This window comes from Filicampus tigris, chromosome 8, assembly GCF_054856515.1.
Source record: "Filicampus tigris isolate MCC_2025a chromosome 8, RoL_Ftig_1.0, whole genome shotgun sequence".
Classification (NCBI taxonomy): domain Eukaryota; kingdom Metazoa; phylum Chordata; class Actinopteri; order Syngnathiformes; family Syngnathidae; genus Filicampus; species Filicampus tigris.
This window is the reverse complement of record NC_141224.1, coordinates 3,216,733-3,232,571: the sequence shown is the minus strand read 5'-3', so window position 1 is coordinate 3,232,571 and position 15,839 is coordinate 3,216,733. Positions and strand designations below refer to the sequence as shown.

Sequence of the window (15,839 nt, the reverse complement as noted above, 5' to 3'; positions counted from 1 at the left end):
GTAGTTTCATGAAAACTGGTTGTCATGTTTGAACAATATCGCCCATCCTCACACTTTTATCTTTGTTGAACTTGAAAACGGGGCACAAGAAGCATTGTTTCATCCATTTTAATTCATTTCAAAATGCGACCCTTTTGCGAATCAATGATTGTTTGAAATATGAAACCAAGACCGTGTCTGTTTCTTAAATAGAAGAAATTGTGATTTGATCCGCTTCCAAATGCAAAAACAAAAGGACTATTTACACAAATGCTCCCAGTCCCCGAAACTTGCGGCCTGGTGCCTTGCTGTCGTAGGGCTGAGAACCTCCCTTTGGCCGTTGGGGGACCCCTGATGCTTTTTGTCTTTGGGCCCGCTCGGCGGCGGAGTCACCGACTAGCCCGATGAGCCGAGAGCTTTCTCGGCCGGCGTGGCTTTCAGTCCTCTTGATTCTCCTCCTCTCTGTGCTTGCGTGCGAAGAAGCCCAGCTGTGCGCAAATGACAGCAAATGACGTTCCGATCGCCGAGTCGACTCGAGAAACGTCAAACGCGGCGGCGACGGCGCGCGAGCGGCTCGCTCACCTTCCAAAGTACGAAGATGATGAGCGCCAGGAGCAGCAAGCCACCGACGATGCTCCCGATGAGAATCCACAGTGAGATGGGAATGGCTCGTCCCTTCAGCACCTCCAGGACAGTCTTGAGGCAAAAGGACGTTAGTGAGAACAAACAAAGGTTTCTCATCGTTCCGCCGGCGCTCGCTCTTACCTCTCGCCAAACGTTCCCCGTTGCCAGGGCGATGAGGCTGGTCTCGCGAGGCGCGATCTGATACATGCCGACGATCCTCGCCGACTTATATTTGGCCTGCAGACGAAAAGACAAATTCTTGTTTGCGGCAAAGAGTCCGGTTGCATAACGACCAGGAAAGAATTGTGAGTTGCGTTGGCAAATCCGTTGCCAAAAAAAAAAAAAAACGGAAAAATGATGTAATATGCATGCCAGGCCAGTAGTTGGCGCTGTCACTGTCAAGACAAAATGGCTTTGAGACTGGAGGCAAGGGCGACTTTCGTCTTGTCAGTCGCCACAGCAAGTCACTTGTGTGATTCTGCCGGCACCGTTTTTACACTAGTTGCCCTTCCTGGCACAAAAAAAAACCTGTTTTATTTTACTCCACTTATTATTATTATTATTATTTTTTCCCCTTCTGGGCTTCTGACCAGCAGTTGGTTGGTCATTTGGCTCTAGCGTCATCTTTGCTGCTGTGCCACGCCAAGAATAGTTCCCAAATGGCTGTTTTTGTTTCACACCGTGAACACACAACATTGAAAAAGAAACAAGCCAACAGTTGGTGGTGTCATGCCGTTTAAAAAAAAACCCTGAAATGCAGCAACTGCATGTGCTGGGGTTTTAGTCGTCTCGCCGCAGCGTTTATTTGGCTTGTCAAATTCAATTACGGGAGTTTGGTGACTTGGCCGGTCACAGTCAAATGCAGTCACAGCGGCGTGTTCTGCTATTCTTGTTTTAGTTTTTACATTTTTTTTTTTGTTATGTTTGTCACGTCAAAAATATTATAAACGCAATATTAATCAAAATACCGTATTTAGACGAGTGGTGCATAAAACATTATTGTAAAGACAATTTTTGACCTGCCTTTCCCTTGAACTCATTCACTGCCATTGACGCATTTATTTGTCTTTTCACAGTCCAGCCATTCAATCCCAAGAACGTATTTATATTTTTTTCAAACTTTAGGGTAAACTGTTTTCTGAAAATATCTGGCAGTTAAGTCATTCACTGCCAAACATTTTTCAGACCCTCTTTTAACCGTAACGTTTGAAAAAATTTGGAAAAAAATATAAATTCCTGGGATTGAATCCTGGGCTGTGAAAAGACAAGTAAATTCGTCAATGGCAGTGAATGAGTTAATAATGTAATTTTGTTGTTGTTTTTTTTTGTGTGTGTGTGTGTGTTGTCAGTCTTCTAAAATGGTTCCCAACCTTTATGGAGCCAAGATACATCTTACATTAGGAAAAACGTCACAGCACCAAATGCATACTGAAATGATCTTGTCTCAATGTATTCACAAATGGCCTACTCAGTGTGAACATTTGGGACCACTTAAGTGAAACTGGATCCCTGGGTAAGGCGGCACCGTGCGTCTCGAAGTAGACCTTATGAAATATTTGCTCACCTTTCGGAAAAAGTCGTCATGGACTCTGCGGCTGAGGCGAATGACTTCAGCTTGTCCTTTCAGGAGCTGCTGGACTTGACACGTCACCTCGATGCACCACGACCTGCTGCAGTTCTAAAAGTTCAAAAGCAGTTTTTGAGGAAGGCTTGCCCAAGCGCGCCGCCGCCGGCCTCCGCCGGCCTCACCAGCACGTCGTTCTCCGTCATGTCTTCGGGGTGGAGGGGGCGCACGTCTCTCTGCCGCCCCTTCAGCTGGGCCAGATCACTCAGGACGCTGCAATTGACGGCCGTGGCCTGGGAGACAACTTGAGCGCGTCACACAGAAAGGGGCGGAGGGACGTGAGCGGGCCCGCCCGTCACGCCGGACAACTCACGTTGTGCGAGGAGATGTCGGTGAGCGTCATGAAGACTCGGTCGCCCGCAGCCGCCGAGGGCAGAAGCAGCCTCAGCTCCAGATTACTCACGGGGTAACAACCCAGGTTCTGGAGCTTTAAAGGCAAAAAAAAACAACAACTTGTTGCCTCTACTTTGCAAAGACAGGAGTCTTTTTCTTGTTAGAAGATGGAACAAGGGCCGGGGGCGGGGGGGAAAAGTTGAAAATGAAGCTGACCACTAAAATATGTCCGCACAAAATGCTTGTCCCGAAGCTTCGCCGGCACTGTTACGGCATCTTAGACATTTTAAGACGATGCGTTACGCTACCGGTGGAATCAACTAGGGATAGACCGATTATCGTCTCCGATATTCAGTTGCTTTGATGAATATGGGCATCGGCCTTTTTAAAAATGTCTGATGGCCGATAATGCATCAAATTAAAACTGTGTTAACTTTCTTTAAATTTTGAGTTCACTGTATAAGAGATTCTACTAACCCTGGGAACACTCTACTTTCTGTTGTTGTTTGAAATCAAAACAAAGATAAGTGAAATTTTACTGTCATTTAGAGGACTTTAATTACTGTAGAAAACTACCTGGAGCTATTGTTTAAGTTTTCATTTAACTTTTGAAAATATGCCGACGACCCTGGGAGCTCCCTTTTTGTTAGAATTTTACAACAAAGATGTATATTGGCAAACACTTATTACAATAATAATAATAACAAATCAACATTGTGCAAATCTGAAAAAATTGTTCAATAAAGATACGGTTAAAGACGCTTCAACAAAGTCAAGAGTTTTAATTTTTTTCAAATATTTTGACGCCAATATTTTCCTTTTTGCTGAAAATGAATATCGGCTCCAAATATCAGTTATCGGCCTTCTTGACGACTAATAATCGGCAATCGGAAAAAAAAAAAAAACCATGTCGGTCTATCTCTAGAATCAACACATCTTCTTAACTGTTTCGGTCTCTTCGCAAATAACAGCAAGCAGCTGTGCCATCATCTGGATGCAATTCAAAATCAGCGGGTCCGTTCCTCCGATGGATTGCGTTCCCGTCACCAGGCAAGGACTTTTGCCGCTCCTGCCCACTCACCGCTGAGGCTTCGCGAGCGTACCTTAAAGTGTGTGTAGAACTCCGGCCCGATGGCTTCTGACATTGCCCGCGTGGGATGCACTTCGTATCGGTTCAAATTGGAGTCGCTGCAGGAGGAGGAAAATGCACGTGAAGACCCAACGGCGGGACCCCAAAAAGAGGGCAGAAGACCGCCGCGTCCGTTCACCTGCTGACGAACAGGTCGGGCTCATACTGGACGAAACTCTGCAGCTGAACGCTGTTGTCCCCTAAAGTGTCCGCTCGCTCCACACTGTCGCTGGCCACGTTCAGCTTCATTTGGACGCGACTGTGCAGGGTGGCGCAGCTGAACTCAAACTCCAGCATGAAGTTGACCTTTGGTCACATGGAAGAGGAAAGAGACGAGACGAGACACGTGACCGGCGGACCGAGAGGGAGTGCGCCCAGCGGGACGCGGTTCTTCTCGCGGGTACCTTCGACTGGGAGCGAAAGACCGGGTAGCTGACGTTACACGAGTGACTGTTGGAGCCCAGGCCTGTACACTCGATCTTCAAGTTGCCGTCCTCCTACCAACAAAATGATTTTCAACAGTGCAGACGGGAAATAAGACTACTGGATTGTCTTCTAATAATCCCAAAACGTGTGGTGTTCATTTGACCAAATGAATGCAACGCCTCCTTAAGTACCTCTCAGGGGATAAAAAACAAAACAGACGCCGGGCACGATGTGACTTGACGGACCTCGACTATGACATGAGGAAATTAAGTACAGTCTTTTGCGTCACGGTGGGCAGGCTTCACTTTGAACTCTTTGTGTTCCCAGAATCTCAAATCTGACAGGAAGAAAAACGGTGTGCTCTGCCAAATCTGGTGCGGTATGTTTTGGTTTATGTTTCATGGCAGTTTTTGTCTTTTGTACTGTACCCGCCATTTCTGTTATGTTGATTTTATTTTGGGATTGTTAAACCTCCCACCAGCGAGTCAATTTGCCACTTCCGCTCGTCTATATATCGTCAAGGGAGACGGGAGCCAGGTGTTGCGCGGGTGGAATTGCAAACGGTTTCGGACCGTGGTGCTGCGGCGATTTGAGGTGAACAGCAAGTTGTATTTGGTCTTATATATTTTCTATTTTGGAAAATTAAGGAAAGGACAAAGGGGGGAGTTTGGCCCCGTCGCAAAGGAAATGGAAGAAATGAATCTTTTTCTTGTGGACGGTTCAATCATCAAACCAAACCGTCGTTGAGCACGGTGACCATTTTGAGAGGCAAGAGGGTCACAACAGTCGAAAATCCTGCAAACTTCTTGAAAGAATGTTTGTGGTCGTGGGCCCTACCCTGATACTGAGGCTGGAGAAGTGCAGGTTGCGCGAATAGTGCAGCGTCAGGCTCGTGTTGTAGGCGTTTTCCAGTCGGTTCTCCAGTTGGACTTCCACCGACATACGCCTACGAGGACTGCGGATCACGTAAGGTTTATGCCTGTGGAGGAAACCGAAGAGCTTTGACGCGATGGGACTTTAAATGCTGAATTGTCATGTTTTGAGTGCGTTTCCACAACCTTACCTGGTCCCAGAGATGTCCATCTGGGCCTGGAGCACCAAATCGGTGGTGCACACGTCGTCCTCGCCGCAGTCTTTGAAGAAGGGGATCTGCTCGAGGACACATGGAAAGAACATCATGTTTTGCCGAGGGGGGGAAAAAAAAAAAACAAACAAAAAAAAACAGGAACTGCGAGGCGACTGATGTTGGCTCACATATTTCTTGACGGACGTCGGCCAGCCCTCGTCCAACACGGGACCGCTCTCGGTGTTGTTGATCTTGAAGCGCAGCGAGAAGCTGATCGGTCGGATGTAGTCCGCCGTGTCCTATCAAAGACAAACGCGTTGGGATAAGGACGACAATGAGAAGGCGTGTTGGTTGTCGCTTTTTCTGTACGTTGAACTCCTGAAATGCTCACATAGACGTGGAAGGGCAGCTTGTAGCACAGAGTCTGTCCTGTGTGAGCTCGCACCGCCAGCTGGGTCAGCCTGTGGGAGCTGTCGTCAAACAGCGCCCGGGCCGACAACTTCCTGTCATCCAACATCGCTGCGACCCACAGGTCTGCGTAAGAGATCGATCGATCAATCAAGCAAGCGATCCAAGGAAGTCAACCGCTATGTAGCGAGTGATCGTTTTTTTCTGACATCAGTTCGGAAACTTTGGCAAGGTAGCATGCGACATTTTTTTTTGAGGGTGCGAATGGCGCACGAAAAGGACACGTTCTGGAAATGAAACCGCATCGTGAACCGAGCGCCCCGCGGTACCGGACAAAGCTCCGGCACCGGCCCGAGGGGAAGCGACGTACCAAAGCCGTTGCCGCGCGAGCCAGGGGAGCGCGACACCGCCGCGAAACAGGCGGTGGCGTTGAGGCAGGCGGATTCTCGGCCGCCGCGCTGGCACGTCTTTTGGATGACGTTGATGGAGTGCGGCTGGAAGGAGAGACTGACGTCGATCTGCACGATGCTTCGAGACCTTGCGAAACAGGAGGAGTCACGTCGGATCAAGTGCGTGAAAATCCTTTTTGGTTGACTTGTTAGTCCAAAGCCACACAACCGATTTTCATCAGCCTTTATGCAGATGTTGCACAAGTACCTTTCGGAGTCGTATAGACTCTTTTTCCAGCAACGAATGAATTGCGATTGGTGCTGCGCAAATCATTCGTTTCCATAGTAAGGGTCTCCAAATAGGATCCCCCTTTGAGTCGCAGAAGTGTGCTGTGGACCCCTGCCTAGTTGCAAATTCACCTGTTGTTCTTGTTTTGGTGTAATACGGATGAAGCTACCGTCTATTAATCACTCTTCTTGCCAAGGCACCACGCAATCCTCATCAGGAGGTAGCCATCTGAATTGAGGCAAACTCAACTGTGTCACTTGGCGGAACTCTTGAGAAATATTTACGAAAATAAGAGGATCGTTGTCGGACAAAAAAGAAACTCTAACCCACTTCAGGAAATGGCCTTCTACCCAATGGACACACCAACGGTTCCGAGGTCTTTAGGCTCACCTGAGCAGCACAGCGCTACCGTGGGCTCCCACCGCCAAGTCGATCAGTCCGTCTCCATCCAAGTCCAACCTGGCACTGACGCTGCGGCCGAAATACTGCAAGGACGGGGACACCGACATCCCTGGAATACGCTGCAAGTCAAGAAATCACAATCGCGATTGGATTCTGGAGTAACTCTGAGCTCGTGGCCGATAAAGACTGGAGGGTACCTGCTTGTAGTTATGGATGACGTAAATGTTTTGGCCGTGGTACACGTACACGGCCCCGCGGTGCTCGTCTTCCAACGGGGCGCCCACTAGCAGGTCAGTGAATCCGTCATGGTTGAGGTCTGGGGCGACGGCCATGGCGTAGCCAAACCTGGCATCTTGGGACTTTTGGTCCGATTTCAGCGTACCGTTCGAGACGAACACCTCCTCCTGAGAGAGCGCAAGAACATTGAGTGCTTTGAACATCTGCCTCGTGGTTCTAAGGTTCGGGGGTTCAAATCTGTGCTGTTCGCAGGTTCTCCCCGGGCCTGTGCGGGTTTCCCCGACGTACTCCGGCATCCTCCCGCATTTCAACATGCGTGTCAGGTGGCGGTTCCTTGAAGACTCTTAAGTGTCCTATTGCATGAATGCAAACGTGTTTATCCAAACCGTGTTGCTATCGTGTTTGTGCGTCAATCTGTGCGCTGATGCTTAGCTGAGAAGCTCCGTCTGCTCCTCCCTGATCGGTGGACCTCATCCCTGATTCTACCCGCCAATTGGTTGCCAAGGAAGGAGGCCCGATGGCGGATTAGATCCCAGGATCGTTTACCAACGGCACGCGCTAGTTACCACTTGGTTTAAAAAGGACTCTTGCGTTTGTTGACTGATTTTGTGTCAGCAGCAACCCTAATGCGGATAGGTGCTCTGGAAAACGGATGGATGGATAATCCTCATCCATGCGCATTCTTACCCCACTGAGAGTGTAGATGTAGACTCTTCCCGCTTCTTTGTTCCCGGAGCCTAAGTACATGGGTGCTGCAACCAGGAGAACATCGGTGATTCCGTCCTGGTCAACGTCCATGCCGCACAGCTCGCTGCCGTAGTAAGAGCCGATCTAGGGAGACGGACATGTTCTTGCACTTTCCTGGCAGCAGGGGGTGGCGTTGCGACTCTTTGAAGCCCGATGGAGGCAGGTGCACCTGTTCTCCATTGAGGGCCTGCACGATGTTGACGTCGCCGTCGTCGCTGAGCTCAAACAGGATGACTTTGCCTTTGTGTTTGAAGCGCGGCGCGCCGGCCACGTACAGCCTCCTCCAATCTCCGACCAGCACAGATGACACTGTGTAGCCTGCACACAACCGCCCCCCGCCCCCCGCCCAAAAAACATCTGGTAAAACTCATCAGGTTCTTGCATTTGAACACCTGGAAGAAGTATCACTTTCCACGTGCTCTTTTTGACTGGAAAGATGAGGACAATGATTTCAGAACAGATGAGTGGGCCTTAAAGATCCTGATCCTGATACACAGGTACTTAAGGCCACTAAGGGACTCAGACGCAATACCTGCAGCTTTAGATGATTTCATGATCTTATTTATTGATGATCTCGTTCCAAAATGGGACCCGTTGCTTGCTTTGGATGACTCCCCAAATGGTTTTAAGATTTCTCTTAAATAAGAGGCAGGTGTTCAGAAGTAGAAACGAGACACGATAGACTTCTGCATTTTTTTTTTTAAATGCATACCAACTAGGGATGTAATGATTCATTCGATTTTCAGTTCCCGATTTTCGATTCAAATTTTTTTTCCAAAATGGCTACCACGCTCGTCTCTGTACGCTAGTGTGGTGCTGCAGGCATCCACAAACACAATACCCAAGGATGTTTGGCGCAAGCGCATAATTTGATCTGCACATTCAAAATGTGCTATGCATCTGGAATGGAAAGATAATCAAAGACATGTTTTAGCACTCTAAATTAGTATTTGCAGTATTCTCATGATCTAGGTATGTTACGCGTCTTTTGTTAGGTGTTGCTGTCTAGGGCTTGTGAGCGCTGAGATGTCCGAGTTCGATTCGCATCGATTGTTCGATTAATCGGTTTGGGTCGATTTTTTTTTTTTTGTCGATTTTCGATTGAATCGTTACATCCCTAATACCAACGTATGGGAACAGCATACTTGAGCAATGACTCTGATATCGTAACACAGATGTGAACTTTACCCAGATAAGCGGCGTGATTTTTCAGCTCCAGGGGGAACTCGCTCTCAAAGGCCTCCCTGGCGGGCACGATTCTGCCGTTGGCGCCCTCCTTCAGCACGCCGCCGTCCCAGTCGTAAGCGCCCACCATGCCAAACAGAATCCCGTCCTGAGCGCGGCGAGAGAACGTGAGGAAGGCGCACGGGGTGCGCACGCACACGCGAGCAACAACGGGGACTCACATCCAGCATGTGTGTGGAGAAGCCGATCTGCGACATCTCCATGTGGAAGGAGCTCTGGTTGCCCAGTGTGCCTGAGGGTTGATCAAGCGCACAGAGGAAGAGTCCGGTCAGGTTCGGCGCTCGTCATGCTCTTGTTGCTCGACATGTCCTTCATCCCTTCCCTCCTTCCTTCCGTCCTCCTTCCTTTTCAGCACTCCTCTCCCCAACGCCACGGGTGACACAAACGCCGCACCCTTTTCCTTTGCTCTTTCATTTTTTTTGTCCTCACATATTTTTGGCGGCGTCACTTTTCGTCAGGCTTCCTCCCGTGATACCTAAACTTTGCTACGGTCGCTCATCCACAGGATCCACACGTGCACTTCTTTTATACTCAGCGGGGCGCTTCTCGCCTCATGTTTCCAACCTTTGAAGTCGTTCTCTACTCCTGCGTTTACTTTCTTCTGATCGTATGTTACTGTTAGTCAATATCATGTTCAGTCTAGTTCAGGGGTCAGCAACCTGAAATCCTCAAACTAAGAGACACTTGAACCCGCTTCCTACGGAAAAGAAAACATGAAAGCCACACAAAACCCTTTGGCAGAAGCGTATTGCCGCCACACCGGGAACAAAAATGTTCACTATCATTCAGAATGTGATTGTCACGTTTTAACGTAATCATACATGATACGTTTTAACGTGATGTGTTTGACGTCGTCTCATATTTTAATTTGATGATTTTCACGTTTTAACGCGATGCCTTTCACACTTCAACATGATCGCTTTCATGCTTAAAGTTTTTACGGGCTAAATTTCACGCCTTTAATGTGACGAGTTTTGCATTTTGACGTGATCGTTTCACGTTTTAATACGTTTCACGTAGCGTGATGAGTTTCACATTTTAACATGATAATTTTCATCTTTATAGTGTGAAAGGTTTCATGTTTTCACATGATAAAGTTGATATGTTCACGTCTCAACGTGATAAGTTCCACCTTTTAATGTGGCGAGTTTCACCTTTTGTGATGAGTTTCACTGAAACCTGATAAGTTGGACTTTCGCATTTGGCCAAACAAACTGAAGCAATTCCTACCGGTTCAGGTCACGAGTGGGGTCCTTTTTGCAGATTCTAAATCAAACGTTTCCTTTCTCCGTGACCACATTGCTCTTCTGAATTCAACTCGTATCTCAAGGCACCACTGTATGTGAATGATAGAGCTTCGCATAATACAACAAAATGACAATTTGGAAAAATTCCTTCAGCTCCGCCGATGTCCACCAAAAGCGAGTGGCGCCATTTTGGGATTTGCCATGACTTCCTGACGGCACGCGTGGTTGTCTCGTCCGCTTTTCTCCACTGGCACGCACCTTCGAGTGAGAAGATGCGGTCCCCCAGAGCATCCACGATGTCGTTGAGCGCCGCCTCGTCGGTCACGTTAAAGAAATACTTGTCGTCCGGGTCGCTGGCGATGTACTTAATCTCGTTGATGAAGGTGTCGGGGTCCTGCTGCCTTCGGTGGTAGTGGCCCAGGACCTGCAGAGTGTTGGGACCAACTCAACGTCATGATGTTTGTTTTTTTTTCTTCCTTGAAAAAATAGAACTAATCAGCAAAACGTAGACAAAGGATGGAATGTGCAAATAGCAGAGAGCAGAAACCTCAGCGTTGCCAAGCACAACCCTCTTCCTAATGAGGAGGCAAAGCCGATCCTGATCATCAAGTCCGACTTTGACACTAGTCAAACTAAGTACAGTGGTGCCTTGAGACGCAAGTTTCATTTGTTCTGCAACCACACTCCTATCCCATACAAACGCCATTAATCCGTTCGAGCCCCAAAACCTAAAAACAACAACAAAAACAAGCGTCTCTCTAAAATTTGGGTTCGGGGGGCACGCTATAATGTTCCTTCTGCTGTGCCCGCATTCGCCACCGGGAGGCAGCGTAATGCAGTTATGCAGACACAAGTGAGGAAGAATTCTTCTACTGCACTCCTACACAGCAGGTTGCTGTCATATTAGTCATTTTTCATAGAGGATAAAGAATGTATGCCTGAGTAGTTTTTTTTGTTTTTTTTTCCACTCAAATACCAGTTGCTTCGATCAACCTGTTGTCATGTCAAAGGTGTTTTGCATTGTTTGTTAGCATTAAGCTAAGTGGCCTTTCAATGTGGTGGCTTTGAGTACATGACGTGTAATTCTCTTTATGTTCAATTTTCCAGTCAAAAGGCAGCGTCACTGACAAAACGTGGTCGCTCACAGATTAGGCAAAACACGTCATGAGGACATCAAATGTGGGACATTCAACTGCAAATGACTCCCTCCCCGCGTGTTGCCGTGCTTCTCGACAAAACGCGTCTTCATTCTCTCGTGGCCACGGGGGGAGTTTGCAAGCCCTCGCTCACGAAAAGCCTTTCCGGTTGCCTCCTGTCGGGCGGAGCTGAGCAGAAGGCGCTCATTCAACCCCGCCGGGTTATTTCGGTGGGACCAAAGTGTTCATTTGGCAATTTGGGAGACGCTATTTCGGGGTGGTGGTGGTGTTGTATGATTACTTGAGGGCGTGTGGAGCCATGGAAGCAACTGTGTGAGGAATGCCCGGGATGTGTCATCCCTCGCTGATGTAGTGCTTCACTTTTCGTGGCTTCGCTTTTTATCGTACAGCGATGCACTGACATGAGTTTCCAGATAAAAGCCGTCACTTCACAAATGTTTGTCTGGAGATTAGGTCTATGGATATGAATGTGTTATAGCGTGTAAACAAAAATTCCCTTCAAAGGAAGCTTTTTTTTTTTTTTAATTGGCCTAGTGCTGCGCCTGTTCTGTTGTGTTCCTGCTATGCCTACTTTGGTTCCGTCGAGGCAGTTACTATTAAAAGGCCAGATGTGGAAAGTCGCACTTGAACGGCATTAATTGTTTAATTGTTACCTTATCTATCTTATCTATTGTGTCAATACTTGTTATTCGAAGGTATATGACTAGTGCGACTTAGATGCTAATTTTGCTTAGCCCGTCAATGGCTTTTTACATTGTGCATTAGCGCTAAGCTGGCGATTCAAACGTGTTGTCTTGAAATGTACAATTTGTGTCATTCTTTTTGCTGTCTTTTACAGTAACAGTACAGTAAACAGTTTTACAGTATCTTGTTGATTGTTCTGTTGCAAGCCCAGGGATTATGTTCCCTCCCACGATAAGTGAAAAATTCGCAAAATATGAATACCTTAACATACATCCTAGGTATGTTTTTTATGACATTTACGGTATTGGGCAATTTTTTTTACGGCCTTAAATCACACTTTAAAATCACTGCGAGCACATTTAACGCTAGTTTACATTAGTTTGCCGGCGAGGTACTCACAGCTATGGCGTATCTGGTGATGTTCCTGCTCTCGCACTCCCCAAGTGCGTCGGGCAGCTCCTCGCCGTCGTGCGACTCTCCGTCCGTCACCACGATCATCACCTTGGTGGCGCCCTCCCTCGCCCCTCGCTCGGCGCTGAACGCCTCAGTGCTGCGTACGCAGCAAAACAGAAGTTCGGCTCACAAAGGGAGACCACATGGTGTTGGAGCAATCAAATGAATTTTGGCACTCTCTTGCATCAATTGAATGGCCATTTTGCTGCTCCTTCTGCTGTGTGCGCCTTGGCCACTTGAGGGCAGTACAAGACAGACAGACAGACGGATACACTGTACATTGGGACTCAGCTCGTCACCGAAGATAAAGAATATATGACGGTGAGATCTGTTACATCGTTGACCAAAGGCTAAGCTGTCTGTTTGTTTTATATAAAACATGTCATTTTCTTTTGTTTTTTAATTTAGTTTGTTCTATAGGATCATGTACCATTGAAGTAGATCCGCATTGCATTGGAGCAATCCCTTTGAAAGGAATGGAGCGGATCCTGAGTGGACCACACATTAGTCATACTTGACACAAATAACGTAGCCGCTGTTTGACTCAAAAGTGGTCAGTGTGTGCGTGCGTGTGTGTGTGTGTGTGTGCGTGTCAGGGCATCTGTGCATTCCTATGCAATGGTGGCATGATGAAGAGGAAGCTTGCACACACGGACTGACCAGAAGCCGCACCCTGTTTGTCTGCATGAAACCTGCACTCAGTGGGACCTGCTTTATGCTTGGTAAGCCACACACGCACGCACGCACGCACGCACACACGCATGTAAACCCACTGTGGAGGAGAGCGGGAAGCATAGTCACTCAAGTCGTTTTTCAGGCCTCACTCCAGCCTCCCCCGGGCTAAATTTAACATTGTGGTCGCCAGTACCCAAGTGCAAAAGTTAAAAACAAGCGTTTTCTTCCCCCAGCAAGTAGTCTGCAAATGACATAGGGTGCGGACGCCAGGAGGCCAACGGGAAGGCAAAGCGAGGAGACAAACACAACCAGGAGACAGAAAAAAAGAATGAACTAAGGCTGACAAATAAAAAGCATGTCAGGAATCATCCATCCATCCCGTCCATGTTTGATTGCGCAATTTCGAGCCTGCACTGAGCCTAACTTGCAAGCTTTCGGAATGTGGGACGAAGCCAGAGGACCCGGAGGAAAAAACCCAGAACCGCGGAACTGCGAGGCAGACATGCTACCCGCTACCTCCATAGCCAACATAATGGACTGACTTCCCGAGTGAAAAGTGCAAGTCGTCCTGGTGTGAACTCAACGCGCAATAAGAGGGGGTGTAAGCATCGGCAAAAAGGGAAAATGTGACAGCATCTAAATGAAAGGAGGAGTGACGAGGCGAGCTGAAAGATGAGCTCATTTGTAGGCCGCCAAGCGTTTGGACGGACTTGGTGACACACGGCCGTGCGCTCTGCGTAGGCCAAACCAGCGCGTCAAAGACCAAATCAAAGGAGCGACTAACCCAATCGCAGGCCTTCCGTCTGACATTGATGCTTGATTCTTGTCATCTGCTCTCACACCACTTTCACTTACTCCTACTGGAACATTTTACGACAATTTATTAGCGACAAACCGAATATGGGGGGAAAAAAAAAAACAGTTCATGAGAACATGTCAAGCGCGCTCCGTGTTTGGCATCATTCACTCAATTGCTGTTCTCGAAACACAATTTTTATGACTGGCATTAATCCGGCGTGACCGTGGACTTCTATAAAAAATAAATAAATAAGTAAATAAAGAATACATTTGACAGTTGACATCGAGCAGTCTCCCAGATTTATTGGTACAATACATTTCGCCATGGAGATTGTATCGTTTGTAAAGTGCTTTGTTACATCTCTATCTGTTATGAAATGCGCTGTATAAATACAATTGCATTGTATTGAATACTTGATCCTCCTTGAAGGGTTATTTGACATCATCTCCTCTCAGAGCGATTAATTACACGGATGACTTTGCAAATCCGCGTGGGAAAGAGATGACACGAACTATTTGGAAAAGGCCGCAAGCGTGGATCGGGATAGGCCGGCTGTGAAGTCTGTCACATCCATTACGGCAGTGCTTTCCAACCTTTATTGAGCCAAGGCACATATTTTACATGAGGAAAATCCCAAAGCACGCCACCGCACCAAAAATGTCATTTTATATACAGCGGTGCCTTGAGATAAGAGTTGAATTCATTGCGTGAATTGAAATGCTATTCATTTGACCCAGACTCACCCCCCAAAGAAAATGTTTTTCGTGTCTGTGTTGTTTAATAAGAAAAAAAATAGCACTCTGTAATGTTGGACTTGATGAAAAAATGGATTATTAGCCTAATTAAACAGAATGGAAAGAATTGTTTTCGTGATTTAATGCTGCAACTCACTTCATTGTGCTACTCCTTCCAGTGCGCCTACCTTGACCACAGGGAGGCAGTGTAAGACAGTCATGCAACCACAAAGAAGAATCTTCTCCTTCTACGACTGTGAGTAACTTGGTAAAAATGTTGTAATATTATTCATTCTTCACAGAGGCTAAAGAATATATGACTGAGTATTGTCATGATGTGTTCAAATGCGTTGGGCCGTCATTTTCAAACATTTTCAAATATAGGTTACTTTAACGTTTCTGAAATTGTGAAAATCGATGCTAACTGTTCGCATGTCAGTGGCGTTTTCAATACATGTTAGCATTAGGCTAAAAGGTCTTTAATGAGACAGAGCTATCCAGTGTTTAAAATGCACCGGGCATAATCCTGTGGGAGTGGCATGAAACCGCTTGAAGCCTATTTTGGGATTTTCTCCTTTTTTTTTTTTTACTTTTATTTATTTTATTTGAAAAAATTTTTGTTTACTATTTGCCTAAAAATCGGCCGAATGACGGCTCGTATCTTGAAGTTGTGAGTCGGGTCACTCTCATCTCACGGCCCCAATGAGCTTTGATGTGGTCTTCGGTGATAACGGCATTCTGAGCAAAATCACAACCATGTCCTGGCCCGCCACGTAATGGAGTTTGACACGCCAATTTTAGGGTCTATTTTAGCTGCGATTGCTAAAGTTTATTAGTAGGACAAGAAGGCCGATGCCCTGCAGCGTCAGATTTGAGGTGAGCGAGTGGATGAGAAGACGTGGGTGTGTCTGCTTGTGTGTGTTTTGACAGCTGCGGCAGTGCAGCTGAGCTGACCGGGCGCCGCCTCACCTGCGGCCACGCTGAGCTAGCAGCCGGCCGGCCACTGCTGTTTGCTCGCCCCCGTGCCAACCCGCCCGGCTGTCACCACCCCACTGTGTGTGTGTGTGTGTGTGTGTGTGTGTGTGTGTTTCCAACAAAGGCAGATCGTACGCAAAATTGGAAGCCAGACACACACATTGTTTGATAGCTTTCAGAAGGGGGTGGCACCCGTTCATCAGTTAGCCCACAACGG

The 15,839-nt window shown here is 47.4% G+C and overlaps 1 protein-coding gene across 1 annotated transcript in view; it reads right to left on the bottom strand.

Annotated features, from left to right (window-relative positions):
* Positions 1–92: 92 nt before the first annotated feature.
* The window catches only part of itga10 (integrin, alpha 10), a 32,061-nt gene continuing 16,314 nt past the window's right edge, over positions 93–15,839 (bottom strand). The window contains exons 8-29 of the mRNA XM_086038412.1: positions 12,386–12,536; positions 10,404–10,569; positions 9,060–9,130; positions 8,842–8,986; positions 7,823–7,971; positions 7,594–7,737; positions 6,867–7,073; positions 6,658–6,788; positions 5,960–6,126; positions 5,573–5,715; positions 5,370–5,480; positions 5,179–5,264; positions 4,953–5,094; positions 4,094–4,186; positions 3,829–3,995; positions 3,664–3,748; positions 2,541–2,654; positions 2,353–2,460; positions 2,168–2,281; positions 745–840; positions 562–675; positions 93–467 (exon numbers count right to left, since the gene is read on the bottom strand). Coding sequence (XP_085894538.1) covers positions 417–467; positions 562–675; positions 745–840; positions 2,168–2,281; positions 2,353–2,460; positions 2,541–2,654; positions 3,664–3,748; positions 3,829–3,995; positions 4,094–4,186; positions 4,953–5,094; positions 5,179–5,264; positions 5,370–5,480; positions 5,573–5,715; positions 5,960–6,126; positions 6,658–6,788; positions 6,867–7,073; positions 7,594–7,737; positions 7,823–7,971; positions 8,842–8,986; positions 9,060–9,130; positions 10,404–10,569; positions 12,386–12,536 — 2,755 coding nt within the window. The 3' untranslated portion in view covers positions 93–416. The remainder of the gene's footprint in view (positions 468–561; positions 676–744; positions 841–2,167; positions 2,282–2,352; positions 2,461–2,540; positions 2,655–3,663; positions 3,749–3,828; positions 3,996–4,093; positions 4,187–4,952; positions 5,095–5,178; positions 5,265–5,369; positions 5,481–5,572; positions 5,716–5,959; positions 6,127–6,657; positions 6,789–6,866; positions 7,074–7,593; positions 7,738–7,822; positions 7,972–8,841; positions 8,987–9,059; positions 9,131–10,403; positions 10,570–12,385; positions 12,537–15,839) is intronic.